Source organism: Stylophora pistillata, chromosome 12 (assembly GCF_964205215.1).
Source record: "Stylophora pistillata chromosome 12, jaStyPist1.2, whole genome shotgun sequence".
NCBI classification, from domain to species: domain Eukaryota; kingdom Metazoa; phylum Cnidaria; class Anthozoa; order Scleractinia; family Pocilloporidae; genus Stylophora; species Stylophora pistillata.
Genome location: NC_142530.1, coordinates 10957501 through 10981502, shown reverse-complemented (window position 1 = coordinate 10981502; position 24002 = coordinate 10957501). Strand labels below are relative to the sequence as shown.

The following is a 24002-nucleotide window of genomic DNA, read 5'->3' as shown; positions in this document are numbered from 1 at the left end:
GGGAAATTAACGTCTCCTATCCCTAACCCTGCAGGAGACGGGACCTCCATTTATTCGTCCCTATCCGAGAAGACTAGAATATCTAACCACTTCTTGATGTTATAGGGAGGACTAGGTAGCATATTCTTCTCAATTATTTTAAGACCTTGAGTGTTGCTCGAACCCTCGACCTCCCGCACAACAGTCCAGAGCTCTATCCATTAAGCTAACTGAGAGGCCACAAGCTAACTGGCAGGTCACATGCTCTGAGGATCCGCCAAAGACTGTCCATATGAATGCTGTCAAACATTTTCTCATAGTCGATGAAATTTACATACAACTCCCTGTTCCACTCAGTACATTGCTAAAGTATGTTCTGTAGTGTGAAAATAAGATCCGTACATCCACGCCCTTTGCGAAATCTAGATTGCTCGTTCCGTAGGATGTCATCAACAGCTTGGGTGATGCGCTGTATAATGACCTTGCAAAAGATTTTACTCGGCACAGACTCACCAGTTGTTACAATCACTTTTATAGAGACCCTTTTTTTGGTGTCTTGATTATCACTCCTCTACTCCAATCTGTCGGAATTTCTTCCTGTTCCCAGATCTTTGTAAACAAAAGGGGTCAGAATGGTTGCCGCAAGCTCAGGAGCTGCTTTAAACAGCTCGGCATTTAGATTATCATGGCCAGGAGCTTTTCCATTATTCAGGGAATTAATGACTTGGATGATTTCCCTCCTCGTGGGAACGTCTTTGTTGATGTCAAGGTCAGTTCCGGCTTCCTAGATGTTGGGCAATACTGTTGGTGGTGGTCTGTTTAAAAGCTCTCTAAAGTGCTCCGACCGTCGCCGTTGTTGCTCTTCCCCTAATGTTAATAGGATACCGTTCTTGTCCCTTACAAGCACGGTTGTGTGGCATTTACCTGTTATGATCTTGGTGATCTGTTCCTTGTTCATTGCGCGTAGCTGCCTCTTCCGCCTGGGATGCAAGGTTCTCCATGTACTTCCGTTTGATCCACTCTTGCTCGGCGTTTCACCTCCTTGTCCGCTGCCCGATACATCTCTTGATGCCTTTCTTTAAGCCGTTGGAATTTCGAATCCATAACTTTCTTCTTTAATCTCTGTCTATTTTCAATTGCTTTCCAGGTATCAGATGACATCCATTCCTGTGGTATCCGCTGCATGCAGCCTAGACATGCCTTGCTGCTATCATTGTAAGCAGCAACAATTTTCTCCCAGTTCTTATTCACCCTTTCATCGTTAGTTCCACAAGAACCTCGAATCTGTTGCGCACCTCCAGGATAAAAGATTTTCGCATATTTGGGTGTTTCAGTTGGCTCACATCGAAACGGCTGCGCCCCTTGATTAGACGCCCTGCACTCTTTAATTTCAGTTTAAGGTAGGCTCTTACAAGATGATGGTCACTTCCAATGTCAGCTCCTCTCCTCACCTTGACATCCCGAAGAGATCTCCGCCATTTTCCATTGATCAGCAGATGGTCAATTTGATTTCTATCCCTACCATTCGGGGAGTACCATGTGATTTTATGGATCTCTCGGTGTGATATTGAGGTTTTCTTTGTTATTTTTTTTTTTTAGTTTTTTCGTTTTCATTTAAAATATGTTATTTCGACGATGTTCAAGTCTTTGAAACAATCTGACGATGTTCAAGTCTTTGAAACAATCTGCGGTCTTTCCTTACACTGAGGTAACACGGAAAGCCGTAAAAATCTTGAACAAAAGCTCATCTTTCAAACCGGCAGTCTAAATCCCACAAGGATCAACGAACGCTTTTCATTCCACTAATTCATTCTTGTTTTTCTCGTTGCCATGTTCCCACCAATAACGTAGCTCCATTTTCTGCCTTTAAAAGCATACACAACCCACAACTCCTCTATTCGCTCCGACGAAGGGCTAATGCTCGAAACGTCAGCTTTTGTAATCGTTACGGTGGCCAATTTACCATTTCAGCTTTGTTGATATATCCAAATTATTTCTTTGAAACATTGCCAGATTAAAAATCTTTTCCAGCCAAAGCCAGAAAGTCTTACGAACTCAATTGTGCAAATATTGAGGCAAATTTCAAGCGGACCTAAATTTATGTGGTGTCGTGAAACAACTGAACAATAACAGTTTGCTAATTAGTAGACTTATTGATACTTTAAAAACCGTGAAACTTAAATCGAAGCTGTAGTTCGTGTTGATTTTACGTATTAGCTTATTGTTCCCTTGTACAAACTCATTCACGTGTCGTTTCGGTGACCATGTGAGGCAAGGAGTCGCGGATTCTACGATAAACAACGTCGCAAAGTCCAGCCTTCTTGATTAACAACGCTCAAATCTATTGATGTTGGTTATTTTTCTTTCAAGCATGACGACTGCCTGCTTGGCTGGCACTTCGTGGTGCCGACCGGCAGGAAACTCGGCACTCCACCACTTTAAGTTGACATAGAAGTACAGTGTCCGCTGTGCAAGTGAAGTCCAAACGTGTAAACTGAAAAAAGAAAAAAAAAAAAAAAAAAAAAACTAATCCACGTAGGTCTAATTTAACCAGCATATGGTTACGATTCAAATTTCCTCGATAACATAATTTTTCGGCTGTTAGGCTCGCTAGTAAACCTAGCGTGCCTCGCATTCAAGGTCACCTGCCCCATCCAAAGAAGTATCGAAAATGAAATATATCGCATGCTCTCAATAGCAATCTTGCACCCGCTGGTTCTAAAAGCTCCCTTATCGCAGGAACAAGAACTCGCTACGTGAGCGTTGATCTTTTCTGACTGTGTAACTCCTTCCTCCTGCTCAAGTCAGGAGAACTGGAAAGGGAATACCTCTGAAATAAGACTGACAACATGACTTGTCTGATCATTTCCTTGTTCTGAAAGCCGGGGGCTTGATCCCGTTTCTTGCGAACCAAAGGCTTTTCTTAGAAATACTGTCATGAAAGCTTGATAAAAAGCTCTGGGACTCTTCTCGCAAACACACTGCTAGTAGAGAACGATCTTCTCTCACAGTATGCACAAACTATTTTGTTCTGTAGAAGCCTCGACTGTAACTTCTCGGTTACCAGCCGGTTTGAAAGCGAGATCTCTCTTCAATACAAAATACTAAGCAAAAGGAGTATTCGTCTGCTTTGTAGCCAGCTTACTTGCAAAACGTCTTTGTTCAAAAAATAGTTGCTAATAATTTGGGGCGCGCAGGTCGTTAACACCAACTGCGTCGGTTTGCCATTTCAAGGCTGCTAGATTCATAGCAGGTAAAGAAAATCGCAGAAAGAGCGTTAACGGTTAATGTACATACGTTTCAAGTGTTCTGCTTCAATAAACAAGAGATTCAACAATGCTCTTCATAATGAGAGCGAGCCACTTAGCACCTAACAACTATATTCACCCCTCTGACTGATAACTTTGACCCTTGCAGTCTGTAAACCTTGTAACAGGAGAGAAGAGAAGCACTCCTTCAAGTCATGCATTATTTTCTCTAAACTTTGATAATATCGCACCTCACTTAAAAGAGGCAGTTTGGGAAACCGAATCAATGCACCATTTAAAGTAAAATCATTTGAATGCTGTTAACATGTGGTGTAACAGGTATTGCGCGAATACTCACAGGTGGATCAACTAGAACCTGTCGGTTCACGTGACCTAGTCAAAGAACTAGCATTGTTTGTTTCAAGTACTTTATAGTTCGTCGATATTCGTCAATTCTAACTCTCCGGAAATCTAGGTCTATGCATGAACCTGTTTAAATGACATGATCCGGCGATGAACCAGTTCTGGCATGGTAGAGATGTGTGTCATTAAACTGGTGAATGGTGACCGATCATGGCCCGGTTGATTTCAAGGAGAAAACTGGTTTACTACACCATTGTGGTGACTTCCTTCTGCTGGGTCCTTGGAACTGTGTCATTTTTTCTCTTTCAGTCGTTGGAAGTTAACATCGACATGAAGAGACGTATGTCCGATAGTCACCCTTCCTCGCAAAGGCCGAAATGGAATGTTCAACATGACCAACTTGTCAAGGAAGCAGACCAGAGAGAGGGTAAACAGTACATTCCGAACGAGAAAAAGAAAGCCCGCATTAACCTTACGTATCAAAAAATCTCCAACAAAGGTATTAGTGCTTCAAAAAGATCGCAAAAGAAACTTGAACAAATGACGGCCAATTACGAGAGGTATCCGTCGGGGGTTAGACTAAAAGGACCGGGCGCTAGGGGAGAGGGGGTTTCCGTACCGGAGTCCCGCAAGGACGACGAAGAGGAAGGATTTGAACAACATTCATTTAACCGTGTGGCCAGTGATATGATTTCTGTGCATCGAACACTTCAGGACCACAGAAATAGCAGGTAAGTCAAATGATTGACCACTACACCATAAGAGGGTCGCCATTTAGAACAGGTTGATTAAAGCGCTCGCATTTCATCAATTATCATAGTTTTTAATTGAATTGCTTTTGGAAGATGAGAAATCAATTTTTCCCAATGGACTGTGTTATAGATTGATTTTATTTCATAGTATCACAGTAATGGCGTTATCGGTCGACACTAAGTTTCAGAGATATAACACATTTTTTCACCTGCATTTATAGATCGTTTGCCGAGTTTCTACGGCTTACTACCTCTTAGTCCATTCAGACAAGACATGACTGCGTTGATTTTTCCTGATTTGCACTCGTTTTCTTTTTTATCACAACTCTTGTTCGAAGCATAGCTTATGTTTCTTGCAAGCTCTCTTCATTAGTGACCACTTTTCGTTAAGACTCCAGAGAGTCCTTCGGAAAAGTCGTTCCAGTTCCTGATTTGCTTTCCACTGGTCGAATGGAACGAAGGCTCAGCATCATATCACCAAACGTTTTCGAATCAAGAAGAGAAGTAAGACTTAAACACCGGTATTGTAAGGATGTTTCAAAATCACCGTGATCTTTCCTTTAAGGGCTACACTTATTTAATGAGGGAAGACCATGAATAATTTGTGCAACATATGTTCGAGATCTGATAAAAGTTGAATGCTTTCATTGATCACGTGGAAACTGAGCAAAATATGTTTGAGGAATGATCATTCCTAGGAGACGCATTGTGTTTTACTTCGTGGTTATATCATCCTCTGTATGGATTTATTTGGCTACATACTTTATCCTCACAAACAAATTCGAGCCAGAGGAAAACAGGGTTGCAGATGAAGCCAATTATAATCTTCTTATGTACGATAAAACTCCAGATAGAAATCCAAACAAGCCTGGAGAATGGGGTGCAGGAGTCTCGCTTAATTTTTTGGAAAAGAAAAGAGAAGACCAAGGCTTTCATGACCATGCATTTAACCGAGTTGTAAGCGACAAAATTTCCCTGGAAAGAAATCTTCTAGACGTACGAAATTCAAAGTAAGCGATCTGTGCTTCATGTCAGAAACTCTGATGGAGATTATAAACGCTGATACTCAGTTCTAATTAACACGTACAATGTTGAGAATATTGGAAAGTGTCATGTTTCCTACATATGTTTTTTCGTTGGTGATAAGTGTTAACTGCATTGTAAACTTCAGATTACGTTGTTGCGTCAGAGAAAACTTAGCGCACTCACAAATGTATGCGAGTCTATCGATTTTCGTTATAATCGGCAACACTAAAAGGAGTATTTTGCTTACCATATAAATCTGGTTATTGACATCAATTGATTCGGGAAATTTAGAAAATTAGAGCCATCTAGCTCTAATATGCCTAAAATTACAGAGACAAGATTTGACCCATGCAGCAAATAGAAGGTAAAGGTTTTTTGATGAAGTAGAGCTACTTCTAGAACTGGGATACCCTCCTCTCTGCAGCAAAAAAATTTCCATACTGTACATCCCCTCCCCAAAGACAGTGTAGCATTTTTTGGTACAGAGCATTTTGATGGGTTTCTATCATGGGAGGGCAGAAATGAAGGAGAGACAAAGATCTGTTATTTGTTAATTTTAATCATGACTTTATTTCAGGTGTAAAATAAAGAAATATCCTCAGGATCTGCCCACAAGCTCTGTAATTATATGCTTTCACAATGAAGCTTGGTCCACTCTTCTAAGGACAGTACACAGTGTCATCAATAGGACTCCTCCTCAGCTACTAAAGGAAATCATTCTTGTAGATGATGCCAGTGACAGAGGTACATGTAGTGATTGGTGAAACAGTAAATAGTTTTTTTATCTTGTAATCTGATCATTGGGGTGAAGTTAGTCCTGAAAAGGGCTGTTATTGGTAGTAGTGATGGACATTTCAGCAATAATACATTTGACTGACAACAACTCTTCACTTGACTCTTAAATCATGACTTGTTTAGCATTTCTAGAAAGGGTGTCTGACCATGACACTTATTTTTATGGCAAATTGTATTACTGCCTTCATTGAGTTTTGTATTTTCAGATGGGTTTGTCATAGTTTTATTAGGATTGTTAATGATTATGATTAAATAAAATTCTATGAGAGGTTGAGATCGAGTTATTATAGATGTTTACTGACCAATGTTTTATTCATTTTATTTGCATTAAAGTATCTTTTTTTCCATGATTTTTTTCCACAGATGAGCTAAGGACAAAGCTTGAAGACTATGTTACCAAGTTAAAAGTTGTTAGAATTATCCGTCTTTCCAAAAGAGAGGGTTTAATTCGCGCAAGGCTTACTGGAGCAGAACATGCCAAGGGACAAGTTCTGACATTTTTGGATGCCCATTGTGAATGTTCTAAGGGTTGGCTGGTGCCTCTTCTTGCAAAAATTGCTGAAAATCGTTCAAATGTAGTAATGCCAGTTATAGATGAAATAAGTGACCAGAACTTTTATTACCATGCTGTGCCAGAGCCATTTCATAGGGGAATTTTTCGTTGGCGATTAGAGTTTGGCTGGAAGCCTGTTCCTCAGTATGAGATGGAAAGACGTAAAGATGAAACTGAGGGTATAAGGTAGGCACTTCAACATATTTAAATAAATACTTAGTTGATGTATAGTGATCTCTTCATCGGTGTTTAAGACTGGCATTTTGATTATTGTAAGTAATCTGATTCAGGCCCACAGGCAATTCGTTTTATATAGTAAGCACTTTTCCTGGGCTGTTTGTGATCTTTATCCAGTTTGTGGCAATCTAAATCAAGCCATGAGCAACCTTAATTGCATTCCAGGCAATTATTATGAGGCTTTAGGCAATCTCATCTATGTCAAGCGATATAGACAATCTGATTGAGTTGTAGGTAATCTGTATCATGCTGTGGGTAATCTTTATTAAACTCAGGCAATCCTCATTGGATTGTGGGTATCATGACAAGACAAAAGACAATTTGTATTGGATTGGTGGCAAGTTTATCATGTTGAAGGGATTTCTTGCACAGTTGTAGGCAGTGTGAACTAAGCTGTATGCAATCCTGTGGGTAGTCTTGGTGGGCAGGTGATCTGGAAGAGGCTGTTGGCAATTTTGGTCACACTTGTACACTATTCCTGTGTCAATCTCAGTCACTGTGTATAATGAGTTAAAGACAGCTGGGATTCGATTGGAGGCATCCTATGTCGGGGCAAAGTAAATTATTCAATATTAATCTGGGTCAAACTGTTAGCAGCTTGGTCATTGTGTAGATCATTACCTGTTAACCAAGGTATAGGACGGCACTATTTGCATGAACTAAAATGTTGTGTGGATAATATTATTGTAACACTTTAAACATACTAGTGAAAATGAAATTCAATTGTGCCAATATGATAATGAAACAATAAACACTCACCTTTTTTTTCAGGACCCCAGTGATGGCAGGAGGCTTGTTCTCCATTGACAAAAGTTATTTTAATGAGATAGGAACTTATGACACAGGAATGGACATTTGGGGTGGAGAAAACCTGGAAATTTCATTTAGGGTAAGTCTGTTTTTATAAGTTCTGTTTATGTACACAAAAAGGAGATTTTGTACTGTCAACCTGTTTTTAACATATGCTAGCTTCTTACATTAGCTTCACAGAGCTTTTCACTGTTTCCCCAGCAAATTATATTTATTAGTATATACCACACAGGGGAACAGTGCTTTTTGCATGTGCTGATCAGGCAGTTGAAAGGTAAATAGCAAGTACTATTCACCTCTGGAGCAGCCAATGAAACAAAATTGTGCATCAAAGAGTTTAACTGCTGACCACTTTTCTGTATATTAACTAATTTTTGAGTATCTGTGTGGCATATACTAAAACAATTATCCCACCTCATGCACAGTTGGTCTAAATGCATCTCATGATCAAATTTGCCACAGCTGAATCTGAGAAATATAAGCAGAATATTGGCAAATATGCTCAAACATTTGGTCTTTGGACCTTATCTGTTCCTCTATGCGATTATTTTTGCAAGAGTGAAGCTCACGGAAAACTGTTCTCAATGGACATTGTCTATTCCGCTTCTTGGAATAGACAACGTCTGTGGACAAATATTGGTGCATATTTTTGTGCCAAATGAAGGCTATTGTTTATGTAGACAGTTTGTGAAAATATGTTAGTTAAGGTTCACTTCAGATTCAGATAATCAAATGACCATTCACATTTTCAATCAGATGAATTCCTGTGCTGCTCTTTCTAACCAAAATTTCCCGTGTCTCATTTGATGCAGGTGTGGATGTGTGGAGGTGCCATTGAAATGCTCCCCTGTTCACGTGTTGGTCACGTGTTCAGACCACGTTTTCCATATTCATTTCCTGCCCGTCCAGGTGGTGACCTCGATGTTGTAAGTCGTAATCTTATGAGAGTGGCAGATGTGTGGATGGATGAATACAGCAAACATTTCTACAACATTCGGTTTGATTTAAAGAGGAAAAAGCATGATGATGTCAGTGAAAGACTTGCTCTGAGAAAGAAGTTACAGTGCAAAAGTTTTAAGTGGTATTTGGAGAATATTATTCCTGAGTTAGAGGTGCCAGATACAAACTTCGTGGCAGCTGGACAGGTTGGTTGAAAAGACTATAACTGTGTCAATGTATCTGTGAAAGTTGTGAAACACAAACAAGAGCGCAATTTGAAATAGAGTTCTCTTCTTCAGATTCTTCTGTCAGTGTATCTTATTCACGTATTATTTCACTAATCCTCCAACCATTCCGATCTCATATTTGGTATGACTGATGAAAGCAAGTAATCTTACATGGGCACATGAACTTGGTTCTTTGAAGCATTCGTTGTGAAATAGTACGGAATGTCAAAATGATAATAGAATCGACTCCGAGCAGGTGCAGGTGGTTGTCATGGATACTTTATCCGGGACTGTTTTATGTAAAGTCGTTATCTGTTTGCAGGTTCGGAATCCTTCGAGTGACAAGTGTCTAGACACGTTGGGGAAGAAAGACGATGCACCTCTGGGGCTCTATGAGTGTCATGGTCAGGGTGGAAACCAAGTGAGAATGCACAATAAATCTTAACAGATTCTGTGGATAATTTGTCCCTATTCCTCCAACACTAGGCATTCAGTATGACGGACTGTTTCCATTGAGGTGTCAAATATTATTTATCAGGGGAATGTTCAGGGCTAACTATGACATTTCCTTTCTTTTTTGTTTCCAGTACTTTGTGTTAACAAGCAAGGGAGAGCTAAAATCAGAAGATAATTGTTTGGACTACAATGGATATGATCTGTACTTGAGGGAATGTGACGGACTGCAGCAGAACCAGAAGTGGGAATATAAGGTACGAGTGCGTATACCCTGAGTCAGCTAATAGGACATTGTGTGCATCATGCCTGTGTTGGCAGCATTTAGGTCCATTTTTTCCGTAACCCTATTTTTTTTTTTTTTTTTTTTACTATTTTTCGAAATTGATGCGTTCTCCGGTTATTTGAAGAATCACAACAGAACAATTTGCTAGATTGCCCTAAGTTAAAATGTTGGTTACTGTGCGGCAAACAGTTAATGTCTTTCTGTTGCAAAAAAAAAAAAATGTAACCGATTACCATTCTTTTACGAATAACGGTTTCAATTTGTCCATTTTTTTTTTACACCTAACAGCTAATTGCTTTTACCGTTTTACGGCTAACGGTTAACCTCATTGAAACCCTCTGAGCACTATGCTGTCCGACTCCCCGCTGACCAGTTAGTATTGTCAAATGCTAGATTTGATCATTTTTCCTTATCCCTGTTGCTTTTTTTGTGCGTTCATAGAAAACAGCGCTCTACCAACCACGCCATGATGTATGTATTGACCGAGGTTCCTCGAATGCGGAGTATGCCAAAGTTCGCGCGTGTGACGGGAGACTGGCCCAAGTATGGGAATTCTCGAGGACAGAAGACATGGACTGATGCTCAGCCGGTCTGTGCAGATTCCCAGCACTGTGACGAGACAAGAAAGTAGTCCGGTATGGAATTATACTCTGGTAGGGATGAGGTTGCTTGGCGATCTTCCACTTTCAGCGGATGGATTTTGGCTGAAGCCGTACCGCCGGGAATCATCTCCGTAGGAGGGAGATAAGAAATATCTTCCTCCCATAAGAAGCGAGTAGTTCCTGGATCACTTCAGTGGAGCACTATCACCATAGGACTATCCATCAGGACTCACAGACACTCGCTTTGTTTGGCTAAAGTTGAACGAACTCCCCTTAGAGCAAGTTTGCTCCATTCAGTAAATAACGCAATTTTGTTCGTAACTGCAATGTTTCTCCCTTCGTCTGCCCGTCACACTGTCAAAGTGTCATCGCTGTCCAGCTGTCTGTAATCAGTGAACTTGCACATTTTACGAAACTGAAATTATAGGATTTTCTAATTTATTGTTTCGAAATTAGGTGATACACAATTAAAGATATCGTCAGAGATTTCCGAGTTTGGGTTTTGGTCGAGGGTCGAGGGTAAAATGTCGAGTGTCGAGGGTAAAATGTCGAGGGTCCGAGAAAATGTCGAGGGTCCATAAAAAACTAAAAATTTTAAATTTAAAAAAAATTAAATGTGAAATGTCAGAGGAAACTCAGAAATTACATATGGATATGTTGTGACTTATTGTTTTTGTATACTTTCACGCTTCATTTACACAGCTTCCACAAATGCACCCGCAACCGCAAATAAATAGATGCCGGCTGATCGAGGTCAAGGTTAACGTTGTAGAAAGCGCGACTAAGCAATTTGTCGATCGAAATATGGTTTTCTCTTAAGCGCCTAAATCTCGCAGTTTCTGGGTTTCCATCCGCCGTGAAGTCATAAGCAAAAAAACTCGAACTGAGGAACAGCAAATAAAAAATCAGTCTTCACTGCGGTCGTCTCCTCGCGCCTGCATATAAATAGATGGAGGAAGACACTCTGTAAACGGAAATATCCTTGACAAGGCGTGTGAAGACTTAAGGAAAACAAGCTCTTGTCAATCTAAGTGGTGCAAGAACAAGAAGCTACGGAGTTCCAAGGTCAATATGCTAAATATCCTTACTCACTAGCATTCATTTCGTGGAAGGTTCTGAGAGTTTTATATCAGATTGAAATCCCCGAGTTCATTATGATGTCAGGAGAAAGAAGATTCTTAACACTCCGAGTATGAAGTGAAATCATGACAAATTTGACTAAAACTACAGTAACAGCAGCAGTAAAAACTTCAGTTTCGGTTATGTGCAAAACGTTTTGCAGGATCAGAGGGAACAAATGTTAAAACACACCATCGATAAAAATGACAAAAAAGTGTACTCAAACAAAAATTTGTACGTTTTCTTGTCAATCTTTTGTCAGACGATGCTAAAAGCCCCTCTATTAGGGGTATCTCTGGTTGCGAAATAATTTTTTATTTGCTGTTCCTCAGTTCGAGTTCTTTTGCTTATGACTTCACAGTGGATGGAAACCCAGAAACTGCGAGATTTAGGCGCTTAAGAGAAAACCATGCTTAGTCACGCTTTCCACAAAGTTAACCTTGACCTCGATCAGCCGGCATCTATTTATTTGCGGTTGCGGGTGCATTTGTGGAAGCTGTGTAAATGAAGCGTGAAAGTATACAAAAACAATAAGTCACAACATATCCATATGTAATTTCTGAGTTTCCTCTGACATTTCACGACATTTAATTTTTTAAAATTTACAATTTTTAGTTTTTTATGGACCCTCGACAATTTTCTCGGACCCTCGACGTTTTACCCTCGACCCTCGACATTTTACCCTCGACCAAAACCCATACTCGAGATTTCCCAAATATGTAAAATTGTGTCTCAAACAAGAAATCGTTTGTGATTAGTTATTACGAAAACAAAACTACTTAAAAGGAATAAACTTTATTTGTTATCCTCCCAAGGTAGAAAATGATTTATTTGACATCATTATACAAAATAGAGAGACCTAGGTACAGAAGCCTTAAACGGAAACTTCCTCTCAACTTCGCAAATCTGTCTCCAATTTTCTGAGGGAAAACAAACATTGATTTAGTATAAATAATGATACGTATGATGCACGATCCTCGCATTAGAGAGCGCTATTGATGCAATAGCGAAAATCAGACCTGAAAAAAATTAGGCTTGTACGGGATTCGAACCACTGACCTCTGCCATACTAGTACAGCGCTCTACCAATTGAGCTAATAATAATAATAGCGAAAATCAGACCTGAAAAAAATCAGGCCTGTACGGGATTCGAACCACTGACCTCTGCGATACTAGTGCAGCGCTCTACCAATTGAGCTAACAAGCCAACTGGGAGCAGGCCGTTAAGTTGATTCGTAATAAACCCGTGATGATAAATCAAACACAATGAATATATGAAGTTCATATATTTTGAACTGCGGTTGTAGATACGTATGATGCACGATCCTCGCAGTAGAGAGCGCTATTTATGCAATAGCGAAAATCAGACCTGAAAAAAATCAGGCCTGTACGGGATTCGAACCACTGACCTCTGCGATACTAGTGCAGCGCTCTACCAATTGAGCTAACAAGCCAACTGGGAGCTATTGCATAAATAGCGCTCTCTACTGCGAGGATCGTGCATCATACGTATCTAATACCGCAGTTCAAAATATATGAACTTCATATATTCATTGTGTTTGATTTATCATCACGGGTTTATTACGAATCAACTTAACGGCCTGCTCCCAGTTGGCTTGTTAGCTCAATTGGTAGAGCGCTGCACTAGTATCGCAGAGGTCAGTGGTTCGAATCCCGTACAGGCCTGATTTTTTTCAGGTCTGATTTTCGCTATTGCATAAATAGCGCTCTCTACTGCGAGGATCGTGCATCATACGTATCTAATACCGCAGTTCAAAATATATGAACCTCATATATTCATTGTATCTGATAAATAATGATATCCCTTTAAATCCTAGTACTTTTGTGAACGATCACTGTCACGTTTCGATCCTAGTCTGATGGATGTGTTTCCTCAATCAATCTTATGAATCCATTTTCTTGTCACCATTCTCACTTCGGACTTGTCCAACCGCAGCAAACGTTGCTTGACCAACCTTTACACGTTGTTCACGTATAAAACATGCCCAGCTTGCCATCAGGTGTTGCTGTATTTTTCTTTCTTCTTTAATTTAATTTCAACGCGCTTAGAAAGGTAACGAACGCAACATCAAGGAACAGACTATTCGCCAGACTGACCAGTTACTTGACAACCATACGAGTCAAACTCCTTACTTTAGTGACGAATTCCCCACGTTTATCAAGAAAGTAGTGATGGAAACTGAAGAAATCTGTTCCGATATTTTATTCCCAAAAAAATGATCAACAATTTTAATTTGTGCGCTGAATAGATAGAGATGATTCCCCGAGATTGAGTTGATATGAGTCTTAATTTACCGACGGTATATTTCATTTTGAACAGAAATTGATAGTTAATGGTTGAGATTTTAACCAAAAGTAGTGATTGTTGAAATTATTTGCATCAGTGATGTTGCCCGTATGCAAATTAGGATTGAAATTGTTCGCAACGAATTATTTACCTCTGTCGGGTGATGCAGACAGCGGAACAAAAGCCCCGTACCCAGCTGACTAAATCTGAGACGGGATGAACTATGAAAAGCTTGTTAATGGCTCTTTAATACAATACGTGTCATCCTATACGCGTGCTCGGGGAAACTCAACACAGGGCTAAGTCAACACATTAGAAGCCACTGACAAAACTGCAATAATGCTGGTTGTGATGGGATGTTGTTCGTTGTTACAGCTATTTCTGTTCACACTTCTTGAACCTTGTGAGTGGAATGGGGAGATACTGTCAGGAGCAATCAGAAGTAATCTGCTACAAATGGCAAATAGCAGAAGGTAATTTATTACCTCAATCGATGGCCAGTCAAGTTGTGTTTGATTTTGGAAATTGTTACAAATAACAGTGAAAATCACGCAGGAAATCGTCCCAGACTAGCAGAGATACAAAGAGAGGATACAGTTATTGCTGTAATTAAGTTTTTTTTGTTTTGTTATGGCGTGGAGATGCTCAGTTCACAAGCCGCGGCAGGTCATCGTTGTTGCTCTGTTGACGTCCATGTTTTGGTTTGCGCTCAATACCGTATTACTTGTTTCATATCAGCTAAATATTTCTTCACCATATCTCAAAAGTTACCTTATCTCTGATCAGGGAAATAAAGGTGATTGGTTAGAATTTGAGCAAAATTCAAAGGAATTAGCTCGCTCAGGGAAATTATTGCCACGTGGAATTTCTGAGATTGAGCTCCACGGAGGAGAGAAACTCGACACTATAAACAACGAGATATCACAGATAATGAAAGACAAGTCAGATCACGACACGCAATTGATTCAAAATGGACTAATTAGAAATGGTAAAAAGGAATCAGTGGGAAAACTACGATTCAGAGGGGATGCTTTAAACGAAAACAGTAGGAAAAAACCAAAACTTTTAAAGCAAAGACTAATTTCGTCAGTGAGATCCATTGCCGAAGACAACTCAAGGAAAGATTCCGCCGACACGAATATTGGCGTCGCAAGATTTCCGACACATGACCCGAATGGTCCGGGGGAAAACGGGAAAGCTGTGAGGATACCAGACAAAGAAAAAGACAATGAGAAGGCTGGTTATGATAAGTATGCTTTTAACGAATATGCCAGTTCGAAAATTTCCCTTGACCGATCTCTTCAGGACACGAGGAGTCCAGGGTGAGCAGTGGACTTTATTCAAATAATATGACCAGGTTAATATCATTCAAATATCAGTGCTGTCTTCTGATGCACGCAAAAGGAAATTTTAGATAATATTGCAACACTTGTTCACACAATCAAGGTGTGTAATTTCAGCTCTCTCGAACAGCCGGGCCATTAGTTCGGTCTAAAAGTCGACCGATTTTTTTTTTATCTTATAGGTCAAAATCGTGAAATTGCATTCCAACACCATAGCAACTAGCTTCCTCAATGATTTTCTTTAGGAAAATGAATTGACGAGTACTTAAACTTCTTCGTGCGCTGACAGAAGCTTATGGAATCTCATTGGGTGTTACAAATTCTCTATTGGCTTCATCATGATTCACAGCTTCAATGTTTCATTCGTTCTTCGTTCCGCGCGTTACTTTATTTCAAGATGTAGTGGTCACATAAATTTTAACACTTTCAGTCCTCAACTCATAGATAGCGATATGAATTTTGATTCAATATTCTCGTGTTCGAAACAGTCATGTAATTTTGTCTTAATCGTTTTTTTTTCTTTTTTTTTTTGGCCTTTCCGTTCAGGATATCTGGATATTTCCCGGCAGAAAAAAAAGTGTCTGAATTCAAGTCCTTCTGAAGTGTTCGTAGGAAACAAACTGTACAGGCCTTCAGTCCCTGAATTTATTTTAGTAAAAAAGTAGTGGGGAGGGGAGGGAGGGAAAGAGGAAGTATTAGGGTCATTCCTTTGGTCTATGGACTAGCACAAGGAGTCACGTAAGTTGGATGGAACCTCCTCGATCTCGTGTCTCTACTTTCACGCTCGCTGTGTAGCAAGTCGCGTTTATTTGTGCGCCTGGGAAAGACTAAAATCTAAAGCTTCGGCGGTTTGGGGCCCAAAGGGGTTGGGAAAAACCAGCTTTGTCTGACCTGCCCTTTTTTCTAAGTACGCCCGCGCACTTTCCAACTCAATATAGTATACTAATAATGGACTCCAAAACAATTCATTAATAACTTGATTGTCTGGAGGGAGAAGTTCTTAAGGAAAAGTTTAAGCCTAACTGAGATATATTTTCCCCTATTGGAACTCAGATGTGACGGTAAATCGTACCCTGTGTCGGACCTACCTACTACAAGTGTGGTGATTTGTTTCCATAACGAGGCGTGGTCCACCCTGTTACGAACTGTTCACAGTGTGTTAAACCGCTCGCCCTCAGACCTCCTGCACGAGATTATACTTGTCGATGATTTCAGCACCTTTGGTAAGTGGAGCTGATTTTGCGTTCAGTTCGCCCAGCCCGGCCATGAACATGATTCTGAACTCTGGACTCAGCTTTCGAGCATTATCATCAACGAGTGCATCGCGACGTACTTTGATTTTGTTTCACATTCTACCCAACATAATTATCATTTTAGTCATCATTTTAGTCAACATAATTTTAGATATGTTTCTCACCCTGAGCTCCCAGACTTCCAATATACTTTTAGACTTTCCTGTAGCTACAACACATAATATTGTTCTCTCATCACAAACTGAACTTTCTAATCATGCCCATCTCTTGATTTACTTTTCCCTTCTCTCATCTGAACTTGATATTTGCCGGCCCTGCTGCTGCGCAACACTCACTTTCTGCTAGAAATAACAAGTCATATTTTTGCATATTGTCCCTTTTTCTTCCAGATCATTTGAAAAAGCCGCTTGAGGATTACGTGTCAAGGCTCACTAAGGTCCATATCGTTAGGACACAAAAGAGAGAGGGGCTTATACGAGCTCGTTTGCTTGGAGCCAACGCAGCTAAAGGCCAAGTATTAACATTTCTTGATGCTCATTGTGAAGCAAACGTGAACTGGTTAGAACCCTTACTAGATAGGATCCGACAAGACCGTACTATTGTTCCTGTGCCAGTGATTGATATCATAAGCTCCACAGACTTCTTATACTCAGGAACACCACCCGAAGTTATTGGCGGTTTCAGCTGGGACATGCAGTTCAACTGGCATTCATTACCTTTGAGTGCTCGAGACAAACGCAAGGACTCCAGCGAGCCGATCAGGTAAGTATGCCCCTGAGCCTAAGTATTGTCTTGTCACATGTAAAAAGGGCTCAAAGGGGTTGTAGCAAAAACCACTTTGCAGTCACTTTGTGCAGTGGCTGTTTCAGAAGGTCTCTTATCCTTCCGAAAGAATCGGGGGAAAACACCAACAAAGAGCAACCGTTCAAATAATTATGTTTAGAATGCTTGTTCGAAAAAATAAATCAGGTTCAGACGAACAGTTTTTTAAAATCTTTTAATTTGTTCACAGTGATCTGTCCTTTTAAAAGTAACTCGAATAATTTTTTTAACAGTGAAAGGCCCCGGTTTTCATTCAAGTTCCCAATACTTGGAATGAGTGGCTCTTTACAAACCTGACTCACTTTTCTAACCAGTTCTTTCCCGCTAAAAATGAGCATTTATCGCCGAAAGCGAATCACTTGTTTCAAGTTGAGTGTTTTCACTTGAGTATGTTTTTCGTTTATCGAAGGACTCCTACAATGGCAGGCGGGTTGTTTTCCATTGATCGCAAGTACTTCTTCGAATCTGGCTCTTACGACGAAGGGATGGAAGTTTGGGGAGGAGAAAATCTGGAGATGTCCTTTCGAGTGAGTTGTTAATGATTAGAAGTCATGGCCCCCTTGTGGTTTAGTCTTATTATAAGCAAAAAAACTCCACTTCACATACAGGCTTCTTCTAAGTTCGGTTCTAGCGGCAATGAAGGCCGCGCTTTCTCACAAAATAAATGCTGAGAAGAGGATTAAATAGAACTAAAAATTAAAAGGCCTTGATATCCAGCTAAAGTAATACTGCACATCAGCTAAACTTTTTTGAAAGTTACAACAGCGAACACAGAAAGGAAAAAAAGGACTAAGTGATAGACTTAAGAAAACATTCGGTGATACAATCGCAATCTCCACCATCGTTGATTAAAACTTCAAACTAACTCCAATGAAAGTATTTACACATTTACTCGTAGACGTTAGTCTTTTCTTTATCAGTTTTGTTGTTCTATTTTAAATTTTTAATTTTTTGATCTAGATTTGGCAATGTGGAGGAAAAATTGAGATCATCCCATGTTCTCGTGTTGGTCACGTGTTCCGCTCTCGTTTTCCATACAATTTTCCGGGTGGCTATCATGAAGTCACAGTAAATCTTGCACGTGTTGTTCACGTGTGGATGGATGAATACAAAAAGTTTGTGTTTATGAAGAGACCGGACTTAGAAGGAGTCGATCATGGAGACTTAACAAAGCGCTTGGAACTCCGTAAGCGGCTTAAGTGTAAAAGCTTCAAATGGTACTTGGAGAATGTCTATCCTGAACAAACTACTCCGAGTGAGGAAAGTCACGCATATGGTGAGGTAAGAGGGGGAGAAAGAGAGTGGAGGAGGGGGGAGGGGGGAGGGGGGAGGGGGGAGGGGGGAGGGTTCTGCTTAAGTCCTCATAGGAACAATTGATCACCACAAGTAGTCTAACTTGGATCAGACAATTTAAACTCGAGCCTTAGAAGGACTCATTGAAACCCGTGTCGTGGTAGTCTCGTATTTAAGAAAATTCACCGTACTCACGACGGCATCATTTTTCAGGAATTGAGATAATTTCCAGAGGCTCCTAAGGTGCACGGTGATTGCTTATACAATTTATTAGGCTCGGTTATATGAACATATTTTAATATGTTTTGATCGTCGACAAAGAGGGTCAAACTTCCTCTATCCATGGTATGTCATACTGCACTGGATAAGATTTAGTAATCCTTTTTTACGTAAGTTATGGATTTTTTTTGAAGGTTCGCAATCCTCAGACTGGAATGTGCCTCGATACAATGGCCAGGTCTATTGGCTCTGAACTCGGTGTGTCTCATTGCCATGGGATGGGAGGAAATCAGGTTTGTATTGTACACGAAAGGACTCTAGCTGTCCTTCTGACAACATAAGAATTTCACCACGAATATTTTGTTTCTCCTCAAGCAAATGATCGGATCTTATCGTCATATTGATAATCGAAATTGCCCTAGTAGTGTTCGGATGATAACAATGTAATCAGGGGAAAATTCTGCGACAGAATTAAGGATAAGACTTAAGGAGGATTTTGAAGTGCAATTCGCACGTGACAGCACTGTCAGAACAGTGAGCCACGCATAAAACACACAGCTGATTTGTGCACAATATTTTGTTATAACCCTTATTTAGCCTGGGATGGAGCAACAACAAAATCTATTCAAGCGCACTAATTTGCGGGAAACAAGTTTATATCGTTTAGACTTGTCATCATATTCTTTACAGCATTTTGTCTTAACGGACGATGGGGAGTTGAGAGCTGGATTGAAAGATTCATTTTGTGTCGGAGGAGAGTCTGAAAGTGTCTTTCTTGTTTCCTGTGAAGAAAACAGCCAACAATGGGAACTATCAAAGGTAAATATTATGTTCTTCCCAGAGTCATATGCTTTTATCCTGTATCGCCAGCTAATGGGTTTCGTTCAATGCTATGCAGGAATCTAAAGGGAGTGGCGGTTAAATTATAGTTGCTCCTCTATTTTCTAGTCTTCACAGCATTTATTTTGCTTCGGTGAATGTACCTATTTGTTCACCAGTGTAATATCATGTATCGAGTATATCATAGGACTGGTTTGGATCTTGGTGAGAAAAATCCCCGATTGAAACGTTATCGAGTACCCTCCCCCCCCCCTCCCTAGGCGTCTCCTCAACAATGTGAAAACTAAATCTGCAAGAATGAAGATGGCTTTAATAATATCAAGCCCGAATTGTCCTCAAACGCGAATAAACATGAACCTGCTTGAATTTTTTTTGATATTGTTTCAGGGCGCTCTTCGTAACACACAACAAGAAAGATGTTTAGAACTTCAAGGAAATGGAAATACAGTGGCGATGAAGAACTGTAACATGTTAGCCAATCAGAAATGGGAATTTTCCAAGACCTCCTAGCTCTGTTTTAAACAAATTGAAATATTGCTCTTCATGAGAAATTTATATAAAAGATTTAGTGTTTTTTGCTGCCCTTATGGGCAGGTTTATTTATATTACAGAAAAAGGCTTTAACTATACTCTCCTCCATAGCCTTCTGAATTACCGTTTCGTTTGTAATTGACGTTAGCCAGTATATTTCTCACATTAAAGTGCTAAGTGAAACCCCATGAAAAACCCACTGGGTGTTAGACCTAGTAAAGGGTATCAGGGAACAGCACTAGGCAAAGAAAAAATTCTTATGACCTCGGTGGGAATCGAACCCACGACCTCCGGATTAGATCTACCGTTGCTCTGCCGATTTAAGAACTTCGGATTAGGCCTCCGGATTAGATCTACCGTTGTTCTGCCGATCTAGCACTTTAATTTACGCTTCAGAGTTAGTTCTCTGTTCCACCATTTGTGTTTACAGTATTACGCGGCACAACATTTATATGTACCCTTATTTCTCACATTACATGGCTGAGGTCTGTCCAGTCCCTAATAAAGAAATGAATTTGTTTCCTGACTAAATAGCTGTCGTGAGAAACGAAACTCTAAAAGAGTTCAACATTCTACGTGTGACGACAGGTTTCAGATCTAGTCCCCGATCTCTTTCTTACGACATCATGACACACTCACTCAGTTTTGCCTTAAACAATAGAAACTGATTTTCATCTTTCTGAGTTTACTAAATGTCACGGAGCATACAGCTTTTCCGAGAAATTTTTCCTTTAAAAACAATAAAGATAGTGAAGCAGTTAGCTGAGTCTTTATTACCTTCGTTTGAAAGATAACCTTTTGCCTGCGTGGAGAGCAGACGGAACAAATTGTTGGAGGGTGAACTGACTATTTAGGCGAGAACTTTATTTTGAAGATAAACCGGCCTATTTCAAGAGAGATTTTAAGTTTTCGTGAGGAATATGATTCAGAGGGAGTGTGTGAGTGTGTGTGTGTGTGTGTGTGTGTATGTGTGTGTGTGTGTGTGTGTGTGTGGGGCGGGGGGGGGATACTTTTGTGGAGGTGTTCATGTTCCCTAATCTTTCCGGTTCTGGTTTCTCTCATGTTCTCTAAAATGTGTGGTCAAGTTGCCTTCTTCCCCTAGAACTCTGGACAAGCCAAGTAGAACACGAGATTTCGTTATGTAATTGATTTATTTTGCTTTTCTCTATCATGCTATGAACTCACTAAGGTAAGAGAGCCTCGAACACACAGAAACTATCATTGTCTATGTCTCGAAATACAGCATTTCTACGCCGTGATGGTTCAAGCGCGTCTGATCGGCTGCCGCTACATAAGAGCGATTTTGAAAGTTTACAAAATAAACTGGCAGAAAACTTGAACAAAAGCAAGTGTGCACTTAATAGTTGATGGCTAATAACAGAGGTTTGACCCATTTTTAGTAAATGAGTTCTTCCAGTCATGGTAATACAAGCTTATTAAAAAATGAATCCTGCTCAACAAATGAAACTGTCGCACTAAACTGCTGAGAGATGAACAGGCTTTTTTGATACTTCTTTTAATTCTACGGATGGTGCGTCGCTTTTATAATAGGGCAGAAATGGAACGTATTTAGCGCACTTGTAAAAACTCAACTTTTTCAAACCAAATGGGAGATCATAAACATGATTTTCACCGTCACCAGTTTGTCCCGTCTCATTGTTCCATTGCAGCATGCCTCGTTCCTCACGTGATCCTGGAATTGTGTTGTCAAGTAAAAGACCTGTAATTCCACCGACCAGCATGTTGGTTCGTAGCAACACAGTAATGATTTGGTCAAGCTCAGGTTCACCTAGGAAATAATATAAATACGATTTGATAAGTGGAGTTTTAAAATCGCTTACTCAAACAGGACAAACTGGTAACGTCTGTCTATTTAAATGCTTGAAATTAGAGCAAACCTGTTTGTATTGCGTTCCTGTTCTCTTCTCGAGACAACCAATAGGGAAGCGCCATTCCGAACACCAGTGAAAAACCAAGGATAAAGAGGTTTCTGGAAGAATTCATGTCCACGAACTGAAGATTGGAAATACCGACTGCTGTTATCATTCCAAACATGACCATAAATACTCCACCCACTATGGGGTTTGGAATAGTGGTGAACAAGGCACCAAACTTGCCGAGTATCCCAAGTAGGATCATTATTATTGCTCCGTACTGTACAACACGACGGCTGCCAACCTGAAAAAGAACAACGTTGACATGTTAAGCTATACGAGGCAACCTTGTAACACAAGGTGAATGATGAAACACATGACACCTAAGGAATACCTTCGTGATACCAATCGCTCCTATGTTCTCACTGTAAGAGGTGGTTCCATTTCCGCTGCCCCAGGCCCCAGCAAGAAGGCAGCCTATTCCTTCCATTCCAATACCTCTGTTTATAGCGTGTTTTGGCGGAGGTGGAGCCCCTGATAATCTTGCACAAGCGTAATAGTCGCCAATGGACTCTATCATGGAGGCCAGTACTCCGGCTAGCATTCCAAACACACCAGCAGCACTTAAAGTGGGTGTACCCCACTGACCTTGGGTTGAGAGGTTGAAACATGTGCAAATTATAACTTTGAAATGCGAACTAAGGATTTTAATTGAAGGAAGATAGTCGCAGTAATGTACAGAACTAAGGACTTTGGGCTTTCGTTTTCTTTTTCGCTTTCCAAAGAGAGACTACCAGAAATTCACCAAAACATTACTTGTGAGACAGCGTAAGGGCAGTTTGAGATAAGGGTCTACGAGCGGAGTCATATAAACAATTCTGTGCGACATCATAACTTACTGGAGTCAGAATAAAGAAGTTTACTTTATATGCACGCTCTGTGGTGTGATGTTCAGTGCCGCGCGTCATAATACCGATCTTTAATATTCTTACCAGGATATGGAAATCTAAACCACTCTGCCTCTTTCAACACAAATATTCTGGCGTCTGTTCTGGCCTGATACTGTGGATTGTTCTGGTCGTCAGTAAATCCACCAGTAGCAGTGACAATGGCACAAATTATCCAGGATAAGATGATTCCCAGCAGGATCTAATATAAAAACACACAAAAAATTATCATTAAAATCGATTACTCTTGCTGAATAATCAAGTAAGCGCTGGGTACAATTTCTTATACATATAGAAAGAAATGCCTGCTGAGTTAAAAAAAAAAATCAGTAGCCTAACCTCAGATTGTTGAAGGACAGTGAAATACTTAAAGTTTGAATCAAGCTAAGAATTGTATTTCATAACGACTCATTTAACGTTGAAAGCCTTGTCGTCGTTCATCTGCTGAGTTCGGGACCGTGTTCTTCCTTACGTACATGTTATGATTTTGTGGTGCAATCTGTCTGATCCTCACAATATCATACTTACTTTAATAAGGTGGGGCTTTCTCGGATCTCGATCGCCATTAAATGGCAACAAGCACACGACAGATATAAAAACTATAATCCACTCAAACAAATCAACAATGCTGCAACTGACCGGAAACATTCTGAATAACGCAAATCTGGCCTTGTACATCCCATTTGCCCTTGAATAACCAGGAAAAGGTATCTTGACATTCTTTAAGTACTGTGAGAATACTGTGATAAGCACAATGGTCCTAAAATCAATCAATCGATAAAAGATAAATAAAATGATAAACAAAGGGCAAGTGATACTTATCTAAAATTGATGATTACTAACCTGATGGTTTAGGTTTTAGGATAAAGAACAATGTAGTTGAAAAATATAAAGATATAACTATATATAGAGTAAAGAAATAAAAAAAATTGAGATGAATGTAATAATGTGCATTGAAGGCTTGGAGCTATTGTGAAGAACAGATTAAAATCGTAATGATTATTTTGCTATTCATCTCAAACTTTGCACTTACATAATAGATATACCCCAATGGATACCTGCAATAATAACAAACTTTAGTTAGTACAGTTAAGTTCGGACGGATAGTTGAAGCTCTACACGCTGAGGCAGGAGTCAATACTTCTTAGTCGACTTTTCGTCCATAGTATTCTCCTTACTCGAT

The 24002-nt window shown here is 40.0% G+C and overlaps 3 protein-coding genes across 4 annotated transcripts in view; 2 read left to right on the top strand and 1 right to left on the bottom strand.

The window, feature by feature from the left end:
* Positions 1 to 3632: 3632 nt before the first annotated feature.
* Positions 3633 to 10756, top strand: LOC111331095 (polypeptide N-acetylgalactosaminyltransferase 1). Of its 2 annotated transcripts, none has more exons than XM_022936129.2 (8): positions 3633 to 4321; positions 5946 to 6112; positions 6527 to 6902; positions 7725 to 7842; positions 8576 to 8908; positions 9252 to 9350; positions 9517 to 9639; positions 10110 to 10756. In XM_022936129.2, the coding sequence occupies exons 1-8, from the start codon at positions 3801 to 3803 to the stop codon at positions 10245 to 10247; spliced, it is 1875 nt and encodes a 624-aa protein (XP_022791864.1). In that variant the 5' UTR covers positions 3633 to 3800; the 3' UTR covers positions 10248 to 10756. The 2 variants fall into 2 exon arrangements, with proteins under 2 accessions (XP_022791864.1, XP_022791865.2); XM_022936130.2 differs by lacking the exon at positions 3633 to 4321 and adding an exon at positions 4815 to 5352.
* A 3068-nt stretch (positions 10757 to 13824) lies between these two features.
* LOC111331059 (polypeptide N-acetylgalactosaminyltransferase 1) lies at positions 13825 to 20759 on the top strand. Its single transcript, XM_022936089.2, has 8 exons — positions 13825 to 15019; positions 16094 to 16263; positions 16683 to 17055; positions 17525 to 17642; positions 18076 to 18396; positions 18822 to 18920; positions 19318 to 19446; positions 19855 to 20759. Exons 1-8 carry the CDS (start codon positions 14328 to 14330, stop codon positions 19975 to 19977), a joined length of 2025 nt encoding a protein of 674 aa, XP_022791824.2. The 5' UTR covers positions 13825 to 14327; the 3' UTR covers positions 19978 to 20759.
* A 371-nt stretch (positions 20760 to 21130) lies between these two features.
* The window catches only part of LOC111331060 (solute carrier family 23 member 2), an 8449-nt gene continuing 5577 nt past the window's right edge, over positions 21131 to 24002 (bottom strand). The window contains exons 7-12 of the mRNA XM_088741037.1: positions 23853 to 23877; positions 23459 to 23579; positions 22865 to 23021; positions 22267 to 22520; positions 21897 to 22176; positions 21131 to 21787 (exon numbers count right to left, since the gene is read on the bottom strand). Coding sequence (XP_088597163.1) covers positions 21474 to 21787; positions 21897 to 22176; positions 22267 to 22520; positions 22865 to 23021; positions 23459 to 23579; positions 23853 to 23877 — 1151 coding nt within the window. The 3' untranslated portion in view covers positions 21131 to 21473. The remainder of the gene's footprint in view (positions 21788 to 21896; positions 22177 to 22266; positions 22521 to 22864; positions 23022 to 23458; positions 23580 to 23852; positions 23878 to 24002) is intronic.